The 15,702-nt window shown below is 40.3% G+C and overlaps 1 protein-coding gene across 1 annotated transcript; it reads right to left on the bottom strand.

Annotated features, from left to right (window-relative positions):
* Positions 1-929: 929 nt before the first annotated feature.
* Positions 930-11,367, bottom strand: ywhae1 (tyrosine 3-monooxygenase/tryptophan 5-monooxygenase activation protein, epsilon polypeptide 1). Its single transcript, XM_053422534.1, has 6 exons — positions 11,127-11,367; positions 9,423-9,622; positions 8,496-8,602; positions 7,963-8,169; positions 7,036-7,172; positions 930-2,090 (listed from the first exon to the last, which is right to left on the bottom strand). The coding sequence occupies exons 1-6, from the start codon at positions 11,188-11,190 to the stop codon at positions 2,038-2,040; spliced, it is 768 nt and encodes a 255-aa protein (XP_053278509.1). The 5' UTR covers positions 11,191-11,367; the 3' UTR covers positions 930-2,037.
* Positions 11,368-15,702: the final 4,335 nt, after the last annotated feature.

Genomic DNA, 15,702 nt, shown 5'->3' with positions numbered 1-15,702 from the left:
CAGAACACCCCCCTCATGTATCCTGTACCATCAATTGTTTTTAGTGTCAGCCATCTATGGGCTGAAACTGGTCCCACTGCAGACAGGAAGTCCCTTTGACTTGCTCTCGGTTTGTCTGCCTAACAAGTTCCCCCGTTGTCACCTGCGAGTCTAAATTTAGGCTCAGCCCTGAGCTCAGGCTGTTATTACAGGGGATGTAACAGTAGAATAGCAGGCAACTGCTGCAGAGGTTACAAGAAACCGAGAGTGGGGAGGCAAAGGTTTAGGCCTCCGGGTACTTTCAGAATGAACATGTATGAGTTAAAGGTGGATGAGCACACATACCAGTCATTATAATTATGACATATTCAAACTACTAATCTATGATCCATGTTTTTTTTCAGCCAGATGGAAAGATTGCTGACAAAGAAGTAGTGATATCTATTGTAAGGGGTTGACCTCAGCTGCCCGCTAGTTAAATACTTGTGTATACGTCACTCCACTTCGGACCATCACTTCCATCAGCCGGTCACACAGTAGCAGGCCACTGTGGCATCAAAACTGCAGGCAGTAGGATTGCATTTGTCTCTCAAAAACTATAAATAGACCGTATAAATGTATGATTATGCTCACAGTTGCCAACTCAGAATCGAGCAGCAACATCTGGTCTGTGTGGCAACGCTGTTAAGGTCTGTCTGCTTTTGTGGTGAAGAAAAGAGAGACTAACAACGGTCTTTGGATTGTGAACAAACACCTGCGAGTTACTCATCAAACAGTTTATTTTGATGCAAATTCTATCGGGCAGAAGCTTCAACAAGAAAAGCAACATTCCCCTTTACTTCAGTCCTGACCATGTTAGAAGAAACTGTTCCCTGGATTATATTTGTTCACATTTGACAAGATAAGCAGCTAAATCAGTCATGGCAAATGAAAAAAATTCAAGCAACCAGTCAGTTTGTAATGTTTAATTTAGATTGTTTAATGTTAATTCCATGCTGTGTTTCAGTAAGAACAATACAGATTCCCTGTCTGTGGCTCCAGTCAGATATCCAGTAGTACAAATCAGCTCCAAGTTACACATAATGAAGCAAAACAAGAAGAGAAACAAAGGAAACAACAAAAGAAAAAAAAATGACCTCTGGACCAAGAGGAGCTTTAGTGAAGAGTAGGGGAGAAGCAGCAGAGATGTGTTAACGCATGCAAGCGCTGACTATCTTGATTTTAAAGATCTCTGTCGAGGAGCGGGGCCAAATTGAGACTTGTCTTTTACACAAGTGAGAAATCTCCCAAGTTTTGAAAATTAAAACCACCAGCTAGCCGCAAGTCGACCTTCAAAGATTCAGCATGTTTGCACAGTTACAGTATTTCAGCACAAGGTACAGTCCAAGGACAACTACAAAAACATGATGACAGAATCACTATGATGTAAAGGTTTAGCACTTCTTTGCCCCACATGGATATCGCGAATTTTGCCAATTTCCACTGAAAACCTAAGTTAACAAAAAGGGCACTTGTAGTTTTCAAATTACCCATAAAAAAAGATGATTCGCATTCGACATTTCACTAAAAACAGAGATAAAATAGCTCCCATAACTAATAGTCAACATTATCAGTAATAAAAGTTAATTTCTGTAATTACATTAAGAAAAAAATCTCAATACATCCAGCAACTGATAAAAATATTGAGGAAAAAGCAAAAACAAAAAACAAAAATACGACAACGAAAACAAAGATAACATCTCAGAACTGCTTGTACCAGGACAAAAAAAAAGGGGATTCTTATTATCTTTGTCTGTCTAACATTGTATTTCCTGTCTCAATTAAGTGGTATTTACTTGAATGATGTAAGGGCTAATATAAAAATAAAAAAGAAGAGAAAAATAAACCAGCTTAACTCCGTGGCTCTGCTGGGCCATGGAGCTGCAGAGGTGGAAGAAAGGAAAAAAGGGGAAGGAAAGGAGGAAGGTGAATTTGAGAGGGGGGGATGAAGTAGGAGGGATGAGGAGTGTGAGGTGGTGAGGGGAGGGTCTCAAGTTGTTGGCTGTTGGTGGCATAGTCTCACTGGGCCTCGTCCACTACGTCTTGCAGTACCTCTTTATTCTGTTCTTCACCTGGTGGAGAAACAACACGGTTAGAAATAAACAAATCACTGTCGTCAGAATGCGACTGCTCAGTTTAAAACAAGGCTTCTACTGTCAACAGTGAGTGAGAGGCAGACAGGCTTTGTGTTCGGTACAAAGCCCGATGAACTCCGCGAAAATAAAAATATCCAGTTTGGAAATGAGCAAAATGTCAAAGCAATTATTTATATTATTTAATGAAAAGAGCTCAATACAAATTACTATCATTTAAAACCAGGGGGAAAAAGGGCTCGTCGCCAAACCAGCATTTCATTTGTGTCTCCGCCGTGATTTCTGTTTAAGTCTTTTCTGAACCACTTCTGCCACAAGAGGATTTTGTTTGCCGAGTCTGGACAGGGTTTAGATCACTGACGCATATTTAAGTTGCAATTCTATAGTATGTAAGTGGTGAAGACATTTCATTTTTTTACTTGAAGATGCAGTACACTGGAATATTTCAAAATACAACATATCTTTATGTTTAGAGGAGCTGTCAGGACTCATTGCACAGCCTCACAGCACTGCAAAGATACTTCCTTCTTAAGTGTCTGAACAAACCACGCCCTTTTAACCAATCACAGAATGCCATAGTCAGGGGTGGGAGGTCAGAGGTGGTCAACCACAATGTAAATGCACTTCTGGTCTGCTCCGCCCTTGTCTCTGATGAGTCAAGCTACTGTTGGCTGCTAGAAGACGTTGCTGAATCTGAACCCCAGGCTAGCAAGCTCCTGAATTATGTGAGACAGTGTAGAAGAAGGTGAAGGGCTGGGGAGGTACATAACTGTGTGTGGGGGGGCATTACGAACCAAACGCACAACATGCATATAGGTATCACAGGTACTGATGCATTAGCACATCAGTAGCCTAGTGCTAGGTGGAGCATAATTATGAAACAGTTTTTGTATTGTAGAAATATTCGATAAGCACTGACACAATTTTCCTCTTTTCTAAATAAGGCTCCAAGAACTCAGCCACAGCCTAAATGACAAAATGAGATTTTGAGTGCTACCCAACAAATTATACAAGAGGATTTCTTTGAAAAATCTTCATCTGTAAATCAACTCTCTACTAAGCTGTCATATGACAGCATAGTGAGAGGCTCCAAATGAGTCAATGTGAGAACCTAGCAAGAGATCCTCCACAGGATTCACAGCAAGCAAGTGGGTGTGTTGATGACGTTTCTAACACGCGACAGACCTGGACTAGACCGAAATACATGCGGAACCCAAACACATTTCACTAGTGTGTGTCACACTCACACATTCAAGTAGTGTTCAAATAAAGTGATCAAAAAGTGAAAAAAATAAAACTCCATCGGCTTAGTGGTGAGTAGTTAATGAGGGAATTTTCATTTTGGGGTGAACTATCCCTTTAACTGTGGTCTGAAAGTGTTTAAATGTGTACAGAGTGTGTAGTCTACCAAGCCAAACCTCGGCTGCTTGATGTGCATACAGGTTTAATAGGTTACTAAGTGAACGCTGAGTGGAACTACCTACACTCTCATGAGTTTGCTTGTCAGGGCTGAGGAAGAATGTTACAGGTAATATTGTTAGAGGGAAATGGTGAGAAGTCATTAAAATGTTACTTTTACAGGCACAAGCATAAAGCAAGTAAAGACTAGTTGCTTGTTAATGAGACCGAAGCACTGATGAGTCTGAAAGTGATGGACGAACCAACAAGGAGACTGTGCATTTTGTCGATTTATCACACAACTTCTGAATTTCTATAATCAACATAGCATATGCACATTGTGCATATGCTATGTTGACAATTATGTTGACAATCATGTCATGATTCCATGCTAATTGGCTAACATTAGACAACAATGTTTGCCTCCAGAGTTTGCAGGATGTCACCTACTCAGGGTTTAACTTCTGGAAATGAATCCTACATTTTGGATTTCCTGGATACCCCACGTACCTAATAATCTAATAACCGCAGGGAACCGCCAAGTAAACAATGTCTGTCCGTGCTAATTGAGCGTTTCCACTTCCAGGAGTTTAATGTTTTTTCCCGTCTTCCACCAAATTACCGATTAAACCTTGGTCGACTTAGACCAACAATAAGTCAACTATTGGGTGGCAGCCCTAGTCAAGAAAGAATTTCAACTGACTGTGGTGGGTAGACCGAAGATCCAACGAATGAGTGAGCGACAAAGCAACAAGTGAGTGGACTGAATTATTTAACCACGAGTTAATTCATGTTGAAGAAAAAGAGGTGAGTCACACACACAGCAAGGCTTAGGTGAGCAACACTTACAAAGTACAGTTAACATGGGAAATGAACAGTCTGGTTTGTTTCCTTTAGGACTCTAAAACAGAGGGAATAAGAAAAAGACAAGAGAGATGATGGGAAATAAATATAAACTACTGGAATGAGCAGAGGAAGAGAAAGAATTAATCAAATTTGTTTTCCTTACATCAAAATCCGATTTTGAAAATGTTTAATTCTAGAAGGTAATTTTTCAACGTATATAACTAACTGTTTTAACAAGCTGTAACTTGCAGTCAAGCACAGCTTCCATGACTACATACACCACTATGTATATTTATTTCAGATTTGGGTGAATCAAGTAGTTTAAGAAGACTATTGTATTTTTGTTGTTATCAAAAAGCAACAGTGGTAATTAATGTCAGAACTGATGGGCAGAGTTGATTCAAGCTAATAACCTTAGAAAAGGTGTGAAATCATGATCTCTAGTACAAAGAAGTAGTACCCATCTGTAGACAATTTGAATGCGACTGTTGATATATCTTCATAAATGTGAGCAAAATGTTTTTAAGAAAACTATTCAGGAGCACTTTGAAGTTGACTTTTCTCCTGCCTAAACTGGAAGGACAATTCTATGAGGTGCTCAACAACAGCTGCATTAATTCATCTGTAGTTTTGTAACATACACTGCTGTAATTTCTGTCAATATCATCCTTAAACAGTTCTACACTAGAATATAAAGCTGCAAGGTGGAGAAAGAGGAGATCTTAGTTTGGTAGAATGCTTGTGAGTTTTTGTTCTTAATGGCTGATTTCACTTCAGCCTCTCTGGATCCTGCCCTGTGTACATGGACATGCAGTTTGAGCAACATATACAACATACATGCACTGACAGATTTTGAAGTTGAATGTGTATTCAAACCATTTAGCTTTTTGGTCATGGCTGCACTTCTCACAGTCATTGACCCTCATTATTTGATTATTGATTTTTCCAATTATGTCAAGATTGTAACTACAAAAACATTTGCCTTCAGGTGGATCACATGGCTTGGAGCGGATGTTCAATGCTTATTTAACTATGATGTAAAAGATACAAATAAATTACACAAAAAACTAGAGACCCAGTTTCTCCGATTGTACAGGGGTCTAGTTCAAAGCAGTGTCACAGCCAAGTCAGAATCAAAGTCTGTGCACACAGTTGTAACACAAGTCAAAGGGATGGGATATTTATATAAAAACATGCCCATTTTGATAACTTTTTAGATCGTTGCTATAGTTATTTGACAGATGTTTCAAAATAGAATTCATGATATTTGCAAGGGAGAGATTTAGTCACGAAGGATACCTCAATCCTTCAGTGTCAGGATATGTCACGCCTAGAGAGACAGCTCTTTTTGCAAAAATCTGGCAGTTCTATTAGTCTATTCTATAATATCCTTAAGGAGTATAACATCATAAACACCTCCTCTTTGAAGGGCTTATGGGAAATGGAACTTAATGTTAGGATAACAAATAATGACTGGAATGATGCTTGGAAAAGTTCTAAAATACTGAATATCTGTAACCGAGTGAGAGCTATGCAACTGAAGCTCCTACACAGGGTTCATATCTCTCCCTCTCAGCGTAATAAATACAACCCTAATACATCTCCACTGTGCCCCAAGTGTAAGATAGAATCTGGGGGTCTGACACATTGTTTGTGGAATTGTAGAAAAATACAGCAGTTTTGGCAGGTCATAGGGCAGGAAATTAATAAGATTCTGTCTATTAACAGTAATAATAACCCTTTATACCTGCTACTTGGTATATCTGACATGTCCATCACTGACAAATTTAAAAGAAGACTTTATCAGACACTTGCTTTTTGTGCTAGAAAGTGTATTCTTTTGAATTGGATCACAGATAAAGCTCCATCTAAGGCTCAGTGGCAAAGGGTCGTATTTGAATATGTTGTGTTGGACCATTTGACATGCAAACTTCACAACAATGATGATGCCTTTCGTAAAACATGGGAACCCTTTCTGTCATATGTTGGTCTGAATGTTTCCACCATTCTCACAAGAGGGTTTGTATCATATATCAGAATGCTCTGCCTCAAAAGAGGCACTCTGTTTTATCATTTAATTGATTTACTTTTATTTCTGTATACTTCTATTTTACTCTGTTTTTAATTTTTTCTTACTTGTATAGGACGTGACCCCTGAATCTTCTGCCTGTATTGATTTGAATATGTGTGTGAGCCAAATGTTTGTCTTGTTTTTGTTTTGTTTTGTGTTGTATTACCTGTTGGAAAACTAATAAACATATATATATAAAAAAAAAAATAGAATTCATATGCTTCGTAGCTACAGTATACTGATAATTATTCAAGTAAAGTCATGACATCGGATGACAACACTACAACAATCAAGTAGAAGGCTTACTCTTCCTGGTAAAGAGCACACCATTATAATCTAGCAAAGCATGGGTGTTGTATTACTGCTGACTCAACAGTTCATCCATCAGGCTGCTTGGAGTTATTGACAAATGTTATATTCAGTACGAACGTGTTTAGGTGTGTGACAGGAGACGAGTGAGGTGTTGGTGAGTTGATCAACAAAGAACTAGTCCTTGAAAAAGACGTTGATCAGAGACAGATAGACACAGTGCCAGTGCAGAGAATATGTCAGTGTATATCATGTTCAACAGAAGTCTTATGACTGGGCACCATGGCATGAGCCTCTTACCTTCTCCCTGCATATCTGAAGTCCATAGTGTCAGGTTGTCACGTAACAGCTGCATGATAAGTGTGGAGTCCTTGTAGCTTTCTTCACTCAGTGTGTCCAATTCTGCGATTGCGTCATCAAATGCAGCCTTCGCCAACCTGAGAAAACACATTCAGCACTTGGTTTGAAATCACTATATATACACTTAAAGATTCAAGCAGATTCAAGCAGATTCAAGAGGTCGGATCAGTGATATGAGAAATTTGAACAAATGCCTTTGAGGATTTTGCTTGAATGTTTATACATTAAAGATTTAACTGCTATTTTTCAAGCTGCACTATGCACATCTGCCACACTAAATATGTAATGCTATATTCTATATCATGCATCAGTTTTATATTCATTTATGTGTGAACATAAAGCTGATGCTACACAGATGGCTTCAAAATGATGACTAGCAGTTTTAAAGATAAATAGGGGAGATGGCTGTGAAAAAAGGTGTCACTGTATACTGATTTGAGCAGGATGTTAACATGATTGACCATTTTGTCTTACAGACGTTTAGACAAAGCGTGTTTAAATTGACTGGTGTCCAAAGGAAGCCTATTAACATCCATTGGAACTAATGTGGTAATACAATAAAAAACGAAGGTCAACTTGTTTTTTTCCAAATAGAGCATTTAAAGCTTTAGCGTCACTAGTCAGAACAATACACATGATTTGGCAGAAGAAAAAACGGCAGTGATGAACTGCAACTGAGACTAATGAGTAAAGATGCACTGAAATCATCAGATGGATCATAAACGGTTGTTGTCAGTACACTGACACTTTGGATCCTTTAAAAAAAACCTGTGATGACAATTTGATATGTACCTAGATTACTCTGCTTGAACATAGTTTATCCAGCTTATAGATATACAAGAGAAAAAATGTATTTAAGAAACTGACCTGCATGCACGGTCGGGCGAGTTGAGGATCTCATAGTAGAAGACGGAGAAGTTGAGGGCAAGGCCGAGGCGAATGGGGTGGGTGGGGGGCAGCTCGGACATGGCTAGGTCGGTAGCTGTTTTGTAGGCCACCAGGCTGTTCTCTGCCGCCTCCTTTCTGTCATTGCCAGTGGCAAACTCTGCCAGATACCTGTGGTAGTCACCCTTCCTGCAAATGTTTTAGGGGGAAAAATTACTAGGTGGTGCAAGACAACATTAGATTTAAATTGTTGCATTATGATGGTCTATGGAGAAAACTGTTCAAGTTGAGACATGAGCCTTCACTTTACACATCACATTCCTTTAAAAAATGTCTGACCTTTCCTGATATTGCCAGTATTCTGACTTTGTTTTGCTGTCAGTTTTTCCTATTCAACTATATAAACATGTCGAATAAGGACGCAAGCCCCAAAAGTTTAACAACATTATGTGTAAGGATTAGAGAGGATTCATGAAGTCATCTATTTAGTAATATTCAGACCACAAAGCTCTTACATTTTGTTGTAAAAGACCTTAGACTCTCCCATGACAGCAGAGGGGAGTAGGTGCCTCTCCAGTGCATCCAGAATATCATTACAGATCGCCTTCAGCTCCGTTTCAACCTGCCACCAAACAAGACAAAAAAGTAATTATTCTATCGGCAAAACATTATTGTTGTCGTACATTTGCCAATAAAGCAATTGCTATAATACAAAAATTAAGTTGGACTGTCAGCAAGCGCATTAATATGTTCATATATTACATCCTCTGTTCTCCACGGATCAGCCACAACATCAAAACCAGTTTTTTTATTTACTTTGTCAAGTCAAGAAGTGAGGGGAATTTCAAACTGCAAAATATGTTTTAAATGGCATTCCTGATGCTTCACAATAAACATATACACCAATCTGCAACAACATTACAACCAGGTACTCTTTATAATGCTGTGATCAGTTTTTATCAGCAAACATATTTCTGATAGTCTGCTAGTAGATTGATTATTTAATTCTTGTTGATTCAATTTCAATGCTGTTCAATGCTTACCAGGTAATGTGGCAGCGATGAAGAAATGTGTCCCCCTGAGGGAGTTAGAGAACTACTAACCAATAAAGTTACAGCAGCAGGATAACTCATCTGTGAATCCCATTAGGTCATTGACTGCAGTCCAACTGCCTCTCCCATCTCTCTGACACGCCCGGCTCTCCCATAATAATAGCCAGCTCTTGTTTCCCTTCATAAAAGCAAAAGACTGCACCACTTGCCAACTATGACTCAGATGCAGTCTGTCCAGTAGGTGCCTCATGATGTGCATTATTAATATGAGTAAGTGATTTAACATCAGCAAAGCAAAACTGAAATGCTTTGAAATGAGAAGATAGGAGACAATGGGACATGGTAACTTCATGTGTTCCTGAAAGACAGTATAAATAATGGCTGCTTTACCGTTTGCCTGTAATCCCGGATCATCTTCAGTTTCTCTTCTGAGCCCTTGCTCTCTTCCCTGGATTCGATACTGCTGATTATCCTCCAGGAGGCTCTCCGAGCTCCGATCACATTCTTGTAGGCCACTGATAGTAGGTTCCTCTCTTCCACTGTGAGCTCCACGTTCATACCCGCCACGTTCTTCATATAAGTCACCATCTCTGTTAAGACAACATAAGTAAATCTCATTTATGCACTGTGCTGTGCTATTTAAATATTGTATTTCCACATTGTATCTTCAGAGTGCACATCAAGGTGTCTATTATCTCAACATGTTAGCTGACGACATGGTGGTCTCAAGTTGTGCTTAACATTCAAAATGAATTCTCAAATCCGTTATTATGATGTGTCCTTAAGCCTCCAGGAGACAAATAGCGATTCAGATATGTTCAAGGAACCGGCAGCAGTCCAATTATATCTGCTTCACAAACCCTTGATGGTGTTTTTGGTTGGTTGTTTAAAAATGTGTCAGGTGTGTCATGCTCAAAGATAATTATTGGTGTCTTACAGAATAAGCAAGGGGTGGAGGTGACATGATATGGTGTGATAAGAATATATGTCAAAGTGGCTTCCTCGTCAGTGAAACCTCCACCTATTCAACAACCAAGCAAGCACACCCACATAAATCCCTCACTTCCTTAATCTATCATTGATATGTTATTTGTAAGGACTTAATTATGCTGGATGAGGCACGGATTTCAGATCCCAGAGTATACATTGCACTTTAAATAATAAATAACTCGCTGTTCTGCGAGTGTGAGGCCTATATCCCTTCTCGCAGTATACGACTATAAAAATGCATCTACCGAGTGTCAGGATTAGTGTTAGCACTGGACAGCCCGTGGCAGTATAACAATATGACTGCGACTTCATTTCCAGCCAGGATACCACTTAGCCAGTTTAAATCACTCTGTAAATACACTCGGTCCAAATCCCTTGAATGAGTCATGGCACATTCACTTCACGTTTCTGGGCAATGGCCGGCGTCTAAAAACAGCCACTGTCCGGCCTGTAATGGTATGACAGAGTGACGGGAGCGTTTTCTCCAATCGATCTGTGCAGCCCGTGTTCAGGGGAACACCCCACCAAGTGCACAGATGCCCTCCCACTCACTGCTAACTCACTTAGCGTCAAGGAGCTAACGCCTAGCTAGCGTTTGAATTAGCTCTCGGCGGTCTGCGTAAAAAAAACGATAAAAAACGGATGGATGTTGAATTGTTAGAAGGGTGACACAAACAGCACGGTCACATTTGTGCCGGTTGAGAGAACAAAGCGAAGCGGTAGCTCAAATGTTCCGCTACAGAGCTAGCATGGTGCAGTGGGGGTGGGGGGGCGACTACTGACAGCTCACGCTCCAGTAATCCGCCATTTTGTTACATCCCCTCCGCTAACGTTAGCCACTTTCAGTCCCACCAGCGCGAAATCCCCAAAGCTCCAACAATCCCCACAATTTGATATTTTGTTCACGTCCCATTGAATCATTCGGTGAATTAGTCCCCTGTCATGTCAACGAACAACAAGCGCTGCGGTCGTAGCCACATTAGCTGTTAGCCGCGGCTAACAGTGAGCTGCTACCGAACAGTGCACGGTTACCATTAGCTAGCATGGAGAAAAAAATACCAGCTGCGAACATGTCCCACTCGCAGCCAGCGCTAAGAGACTTACCGTCATATCGCTCTGCCTGCTCGGCAAGCTTTGCCAAATAAACTTGGTCACTTTTCTCGTCCATCGTGTCTGGGATGCTGCTAGCGAGGCGAAAATGATCAAACTGGCAATCACTTAGTGAAAAACACGGTGGCGTGCCAGGTCTGTCGGAGGATCGTACAATCCAGCAGGGTCGATGAGTGGTGTTCCGCCCCACCGGCAGCGCTGCGCTGGGCTGGAGTAATGATGGCGACGAGCTTCATCCGGGTCCTGCGTATACGCACATGAACCACCAGCTGCGATCCGCCCATCAGAAGCTAACTTTAATGTGAGGAGCTAAGCCGCAAGGCTGTCATCTTATTTAAAGAGTAACACTCAATACACTTTAAAGTGTTTGCTAATTATTTCCACATTTAGTAATTATGTTGAAGTCCAAATATACACTAATCTCTGTCGTTCCACGATGGAAAAACAAGTATTCTGCTAGACAAATAATCTGTAAATAATCAAGTACATCTGTACTATCTGTGACCTCTTGTACTCTACACCCCCAAAGTCACGTGACTAATTCTGCAGCTCAAAGTGAGAAGTAACTCAAGAGCATCAGGTCTGTGTGACTAAGACAACGTTCCTGGAATGACAGACTAGGAGATCTGATCACTATGGACTGTGTTAAGTCTAAATGTGTGTTCCTTAGCCTGGGCCTAACATACATCATGATCATCTCCCCTGTGACCACTTGTGATCAAATCTCACTTTCCGACTCTTTATAGCCGTTTGTAGAAATGACCTCCGGAGGAAGTCTGGAGAATTCTGCAGTTTGACTTTCAAAACAGAACATCACAGCAAGAGGTTCTCCGCTCAGATGTGTTCACAACAACACAGACATCTCAGGTTGGAAGTAACATATTACTTTCACTGTGAAGATCACGTTTTTGTTTACGTCAACATCGACACCAGTGTCGGCACTAATCACCAGAACCTCTTGACATCTTCTTACATGCATGGTTCTGCTTTTTTATCCGGAGATTTGTTAGTTTTTCTTTCTTCATTTTTGAGTCTGTTGCTTGTCAGAAACACCATCAACCACTTGCTTGTGGTGAATCCTGCAGTGGTTCTTCTTATATCAGCTCCTCTGGACGCTCTGCAGACTTTATACCAGGGGACTAAACTGAGAAAGCCTGCAGAAAGTCCAGAGGCTCTCACTCTGACATTTGCGTTCACACACACAGCCCCCCAACAGAATGTCAGGATGATAATGCTAATAATCCTCAGTGTGATTTGTCTTTGTGTAGAGCAAATTATTTAGTTTTCACCTAGTCAGAGTCTACAGATTTGTCTGATATAAGTTGTATAAGTGTATTTGTATTGGTGTAGAGAGCAATCATGAGAGAGGAGTCAGGAAGGGCATTATTATGTGGTCATATTGTTGCTGAAAAAATCAATAGATGGACAGTGATTTATTTTGAAAGTGCATCAGTTGAAATGTTGAGGACAAACTTGAAACTTCAAGATTAGAGTCAAATGTTTCTGAAACCCTCCAACTACCACCATTAGCACATTTGACTGACGATGAAATTGTACCTCACAATCCATTTGATTAACAATGAGAATCTTTCTCTTTTAGTGCATAAACCCAGTGTGGATTTACGGAGTTGACGTTTCCTGATATTTTGACTTTATTCCCAAAAGGAAAAAAGAAAAAAAGGAAAAAACTCCCTCCTAAAAATCCCCCCTCATTCCCGACCCCATTACTCTTCTGTAGTGCTCCACATTATTCGCACGACCAATGAAAATATCAACTAGTGGGAGAAACTGAGATGCTAACACCTAAGTAGGTTCAAGGAGTGGTTGTTTTCATAACACACAAGAAGGGTTCAAATGATGTTGAGCAGTTCATTAATGTATTGCCTTACAACAGCAATCTCAACATACACAAAACTGTAGATTTTATTCAAACATTTTAAAACAAGCTCTTTGAACAATAAATTAAATAAAACAACAATGCAAAACAACAAACTTAGTCCTTTTGGAGCGTAATCCTCAATCCCAGGAGTTCAAGAACCAGTAATTCAGTTGTCGCCATGAATGTATGTGTTGTAAGTTCTCTCACAACCTCTTCCCTTACTCCTACCTGGGTAGAGTTTATAGTGTGCAAGTGTTCATGCTAGCCACACGTCTTCTGTGGACTGATCCTATGGTTGTCCACACAGCGTCCACTTTCGCAGGCTGGGTTCGCCAACATAGTTTAATACAAAAAAATTATCCACACAGTTATAATAATAACTTTATTTGTATAGTTATCTTGTATAGTTATCCTATCATCTTGTCAAAAATATATACTGCTCAAAAAAGTTGAGGGAACACTTAAATCACATAACAGATCTTGATGAACGAATTATTCAAGCTTTAAATCTTTACTGATGTACATTGTATAATTTGCTCAGAACAAATTTCTGTAACAACGGTCAATGGCAACCAAAATCATCTCAACCCACTCAGGGCTGGATTCAAAATCTAAACCATGCACTTGAAAATCAAAGTAAAAATTTTTAATCACAGGCTGATGCAACTTGCGGGAATGTCATCATGGCAGCTCTTAATGTGACTCAGTAGTGTGTGTGGTCTCCACCTGCCTGCAGCTCTTGATGAGTCAGGGATGGTGTCCTGGGGGATCTCCTCCCAGACATGTATCAGGGCATTGGTGAGCTCATGGACTCCTGTGGCGGCATCGGATGGTACATAACATGACAATACTTAACATCCCATAGGGGTTCAATTGAATTTAGATTTAGTCAATGGCATCAATGCCTTCATCATCCAGGAACTGCCTACACACTCTGGCAACATGAGGCCGGGCATTGTCCTGCACCAGGAGGAACCAGGGGCCCACTGCACCAGCGTAATGTCTGACCATCACTGAGGATTTTACCCAACAGCAGAGCACAGGTCTCACTAGAGGACGTCGGGCCCTCATGCCCTGATGCCATGTTGTCATGGAGTCTGTTTCTGACAGTCTGGTCAGAAACATGCACACCAGTAGCCTGCTGGAGGTCATTTTGCAGGGCTCTGGCAGTGCTCCTCCTGTTCCTCTTTGCACAAAGGAGCAGATACCGGTCCTGTTGCTGGGTGGATGACCTTCTACTTCCCTGTCCAGCTCTCCTTGTGTAACTGTTGGTCTCCTGGTGTCTCCTCCATGCTCTTGAGACTGTGCTGGGAGACACAGCAACACTTATTGTGGCCGCATGTATGTATGGATGTTCCATCCTGGAGGAGCTGGACTACCTGTGCAACCTGACTGGGCTGCAGCTACCGCCTCATGATACCAGTAGTGACAAGGACACCAGCAGAACACGAAACTAGAGAAGAATCAGTCAGGAAGGAGAAGGAGAGAGCCACTGTCTATAGCCACCACATGTAAAACCATGTCCTTTCCGGGAAGGTAATCGACGTCATCGATTACGTAAATACGACGACTCGCGGAACGTGCGTCAACACGTCGTAATGAAGGGGGCCGCGCACAGTCAAAGCATGGACTCACCTGAAGAGCAAGCTGAACAAATCGCCCACGATCCTCTTACATAGTTCCCATTAGTCGGATCGCGGTCTGGACCGGACCCGGACTCCGCTCTATACGGACCCAGACGCTGTTATTAGATTGTGACAGGGCGTTTCTATTTGAACCTGTGCACTTTTCTCTCACTTACGGTAGTCTTATTTTAACCTGCGCAGTTATTTTCGTAAACACTGTAGTAAATCCTGGCAGCGCACGTTAGAGTTCACTTCTGTCACTGAACAAGGAACAAAGAGAAAAGGTGTTAAAGGTGTTAATATTTTATGGGATTGATTATATGTGAAATTTAGTGATATATTAAGAAGCTATATAAAAAGAAAAAGAAGAAATGGGGAAACTCAAACTACATCTTTTTTTTCTTTCTAAAATTAAGCACTTTATTTTAAGAGGTCCTTTTTTTAATGCAAATCTTATTTTTCTTGAAGGAAATAAGAATATTATTTTAGTAGAGTACACTTCTCTTCAGTGTGAAAATTTATAATGAAGACTGATACAACTACTATGCTGCTTCAAGATTAATTATTTTTAGCTAAACTGCTAAACTTGAATTAACAGTGTTGATAATCCTCCACAGAGTTACCTGACTTTAACTTTGGTTTTAATTTTTTTTGTGGGCAGCTTAACGTAGATCTATTTCTTTACTTTAATGGAACAAACTTTTCAACAAATTTTATTTTGGAGATATGAAACTGTAAAAACAGTTCAGATCAGGCTATTTTTTGTTGTTGATTAATGTCTTCCAGTGCATACCTTTTCCTTTACTTGTTTGTGTTCAAGAGAAGAATTTTATATGTTTTATAAAGTCATTATATAAATCAAATAATCAAAAATAAGTGTTAGAATAATATAAAAAATAAGTAAGATTAAACAATAGGTGCAGCTCTAGTTGTCACTTTCATTTGCACCAAAGCAGGGGAAATTGATTGAGGATGACTTTGTGCTTCCTAAATGGACAGATTGATATCCCTGAAGTTTAACGGACTTGGTGTTATACTGTGACGGCAAGCGTTCCCTAATTTTTTT

Source organism: Pleuronectes platessa, chromosome 5 (assembly GCF_947347685.1).
Source record: "Pleuronectes platessa chromosome 5, fPlePla1.1, whole genome shotgun sequence".
In the NCBI taxonomy this organism is placed as follows: Eukaryota; Metazoa; Chordata; class Actinopteri; order Pleuronectiformes; family Pleuronectidae; genus Pleuronectes; species Pleuronectes platessa.
This window is presented reverse-complemented; position numbering and strand designations above follow the sequence as displayed.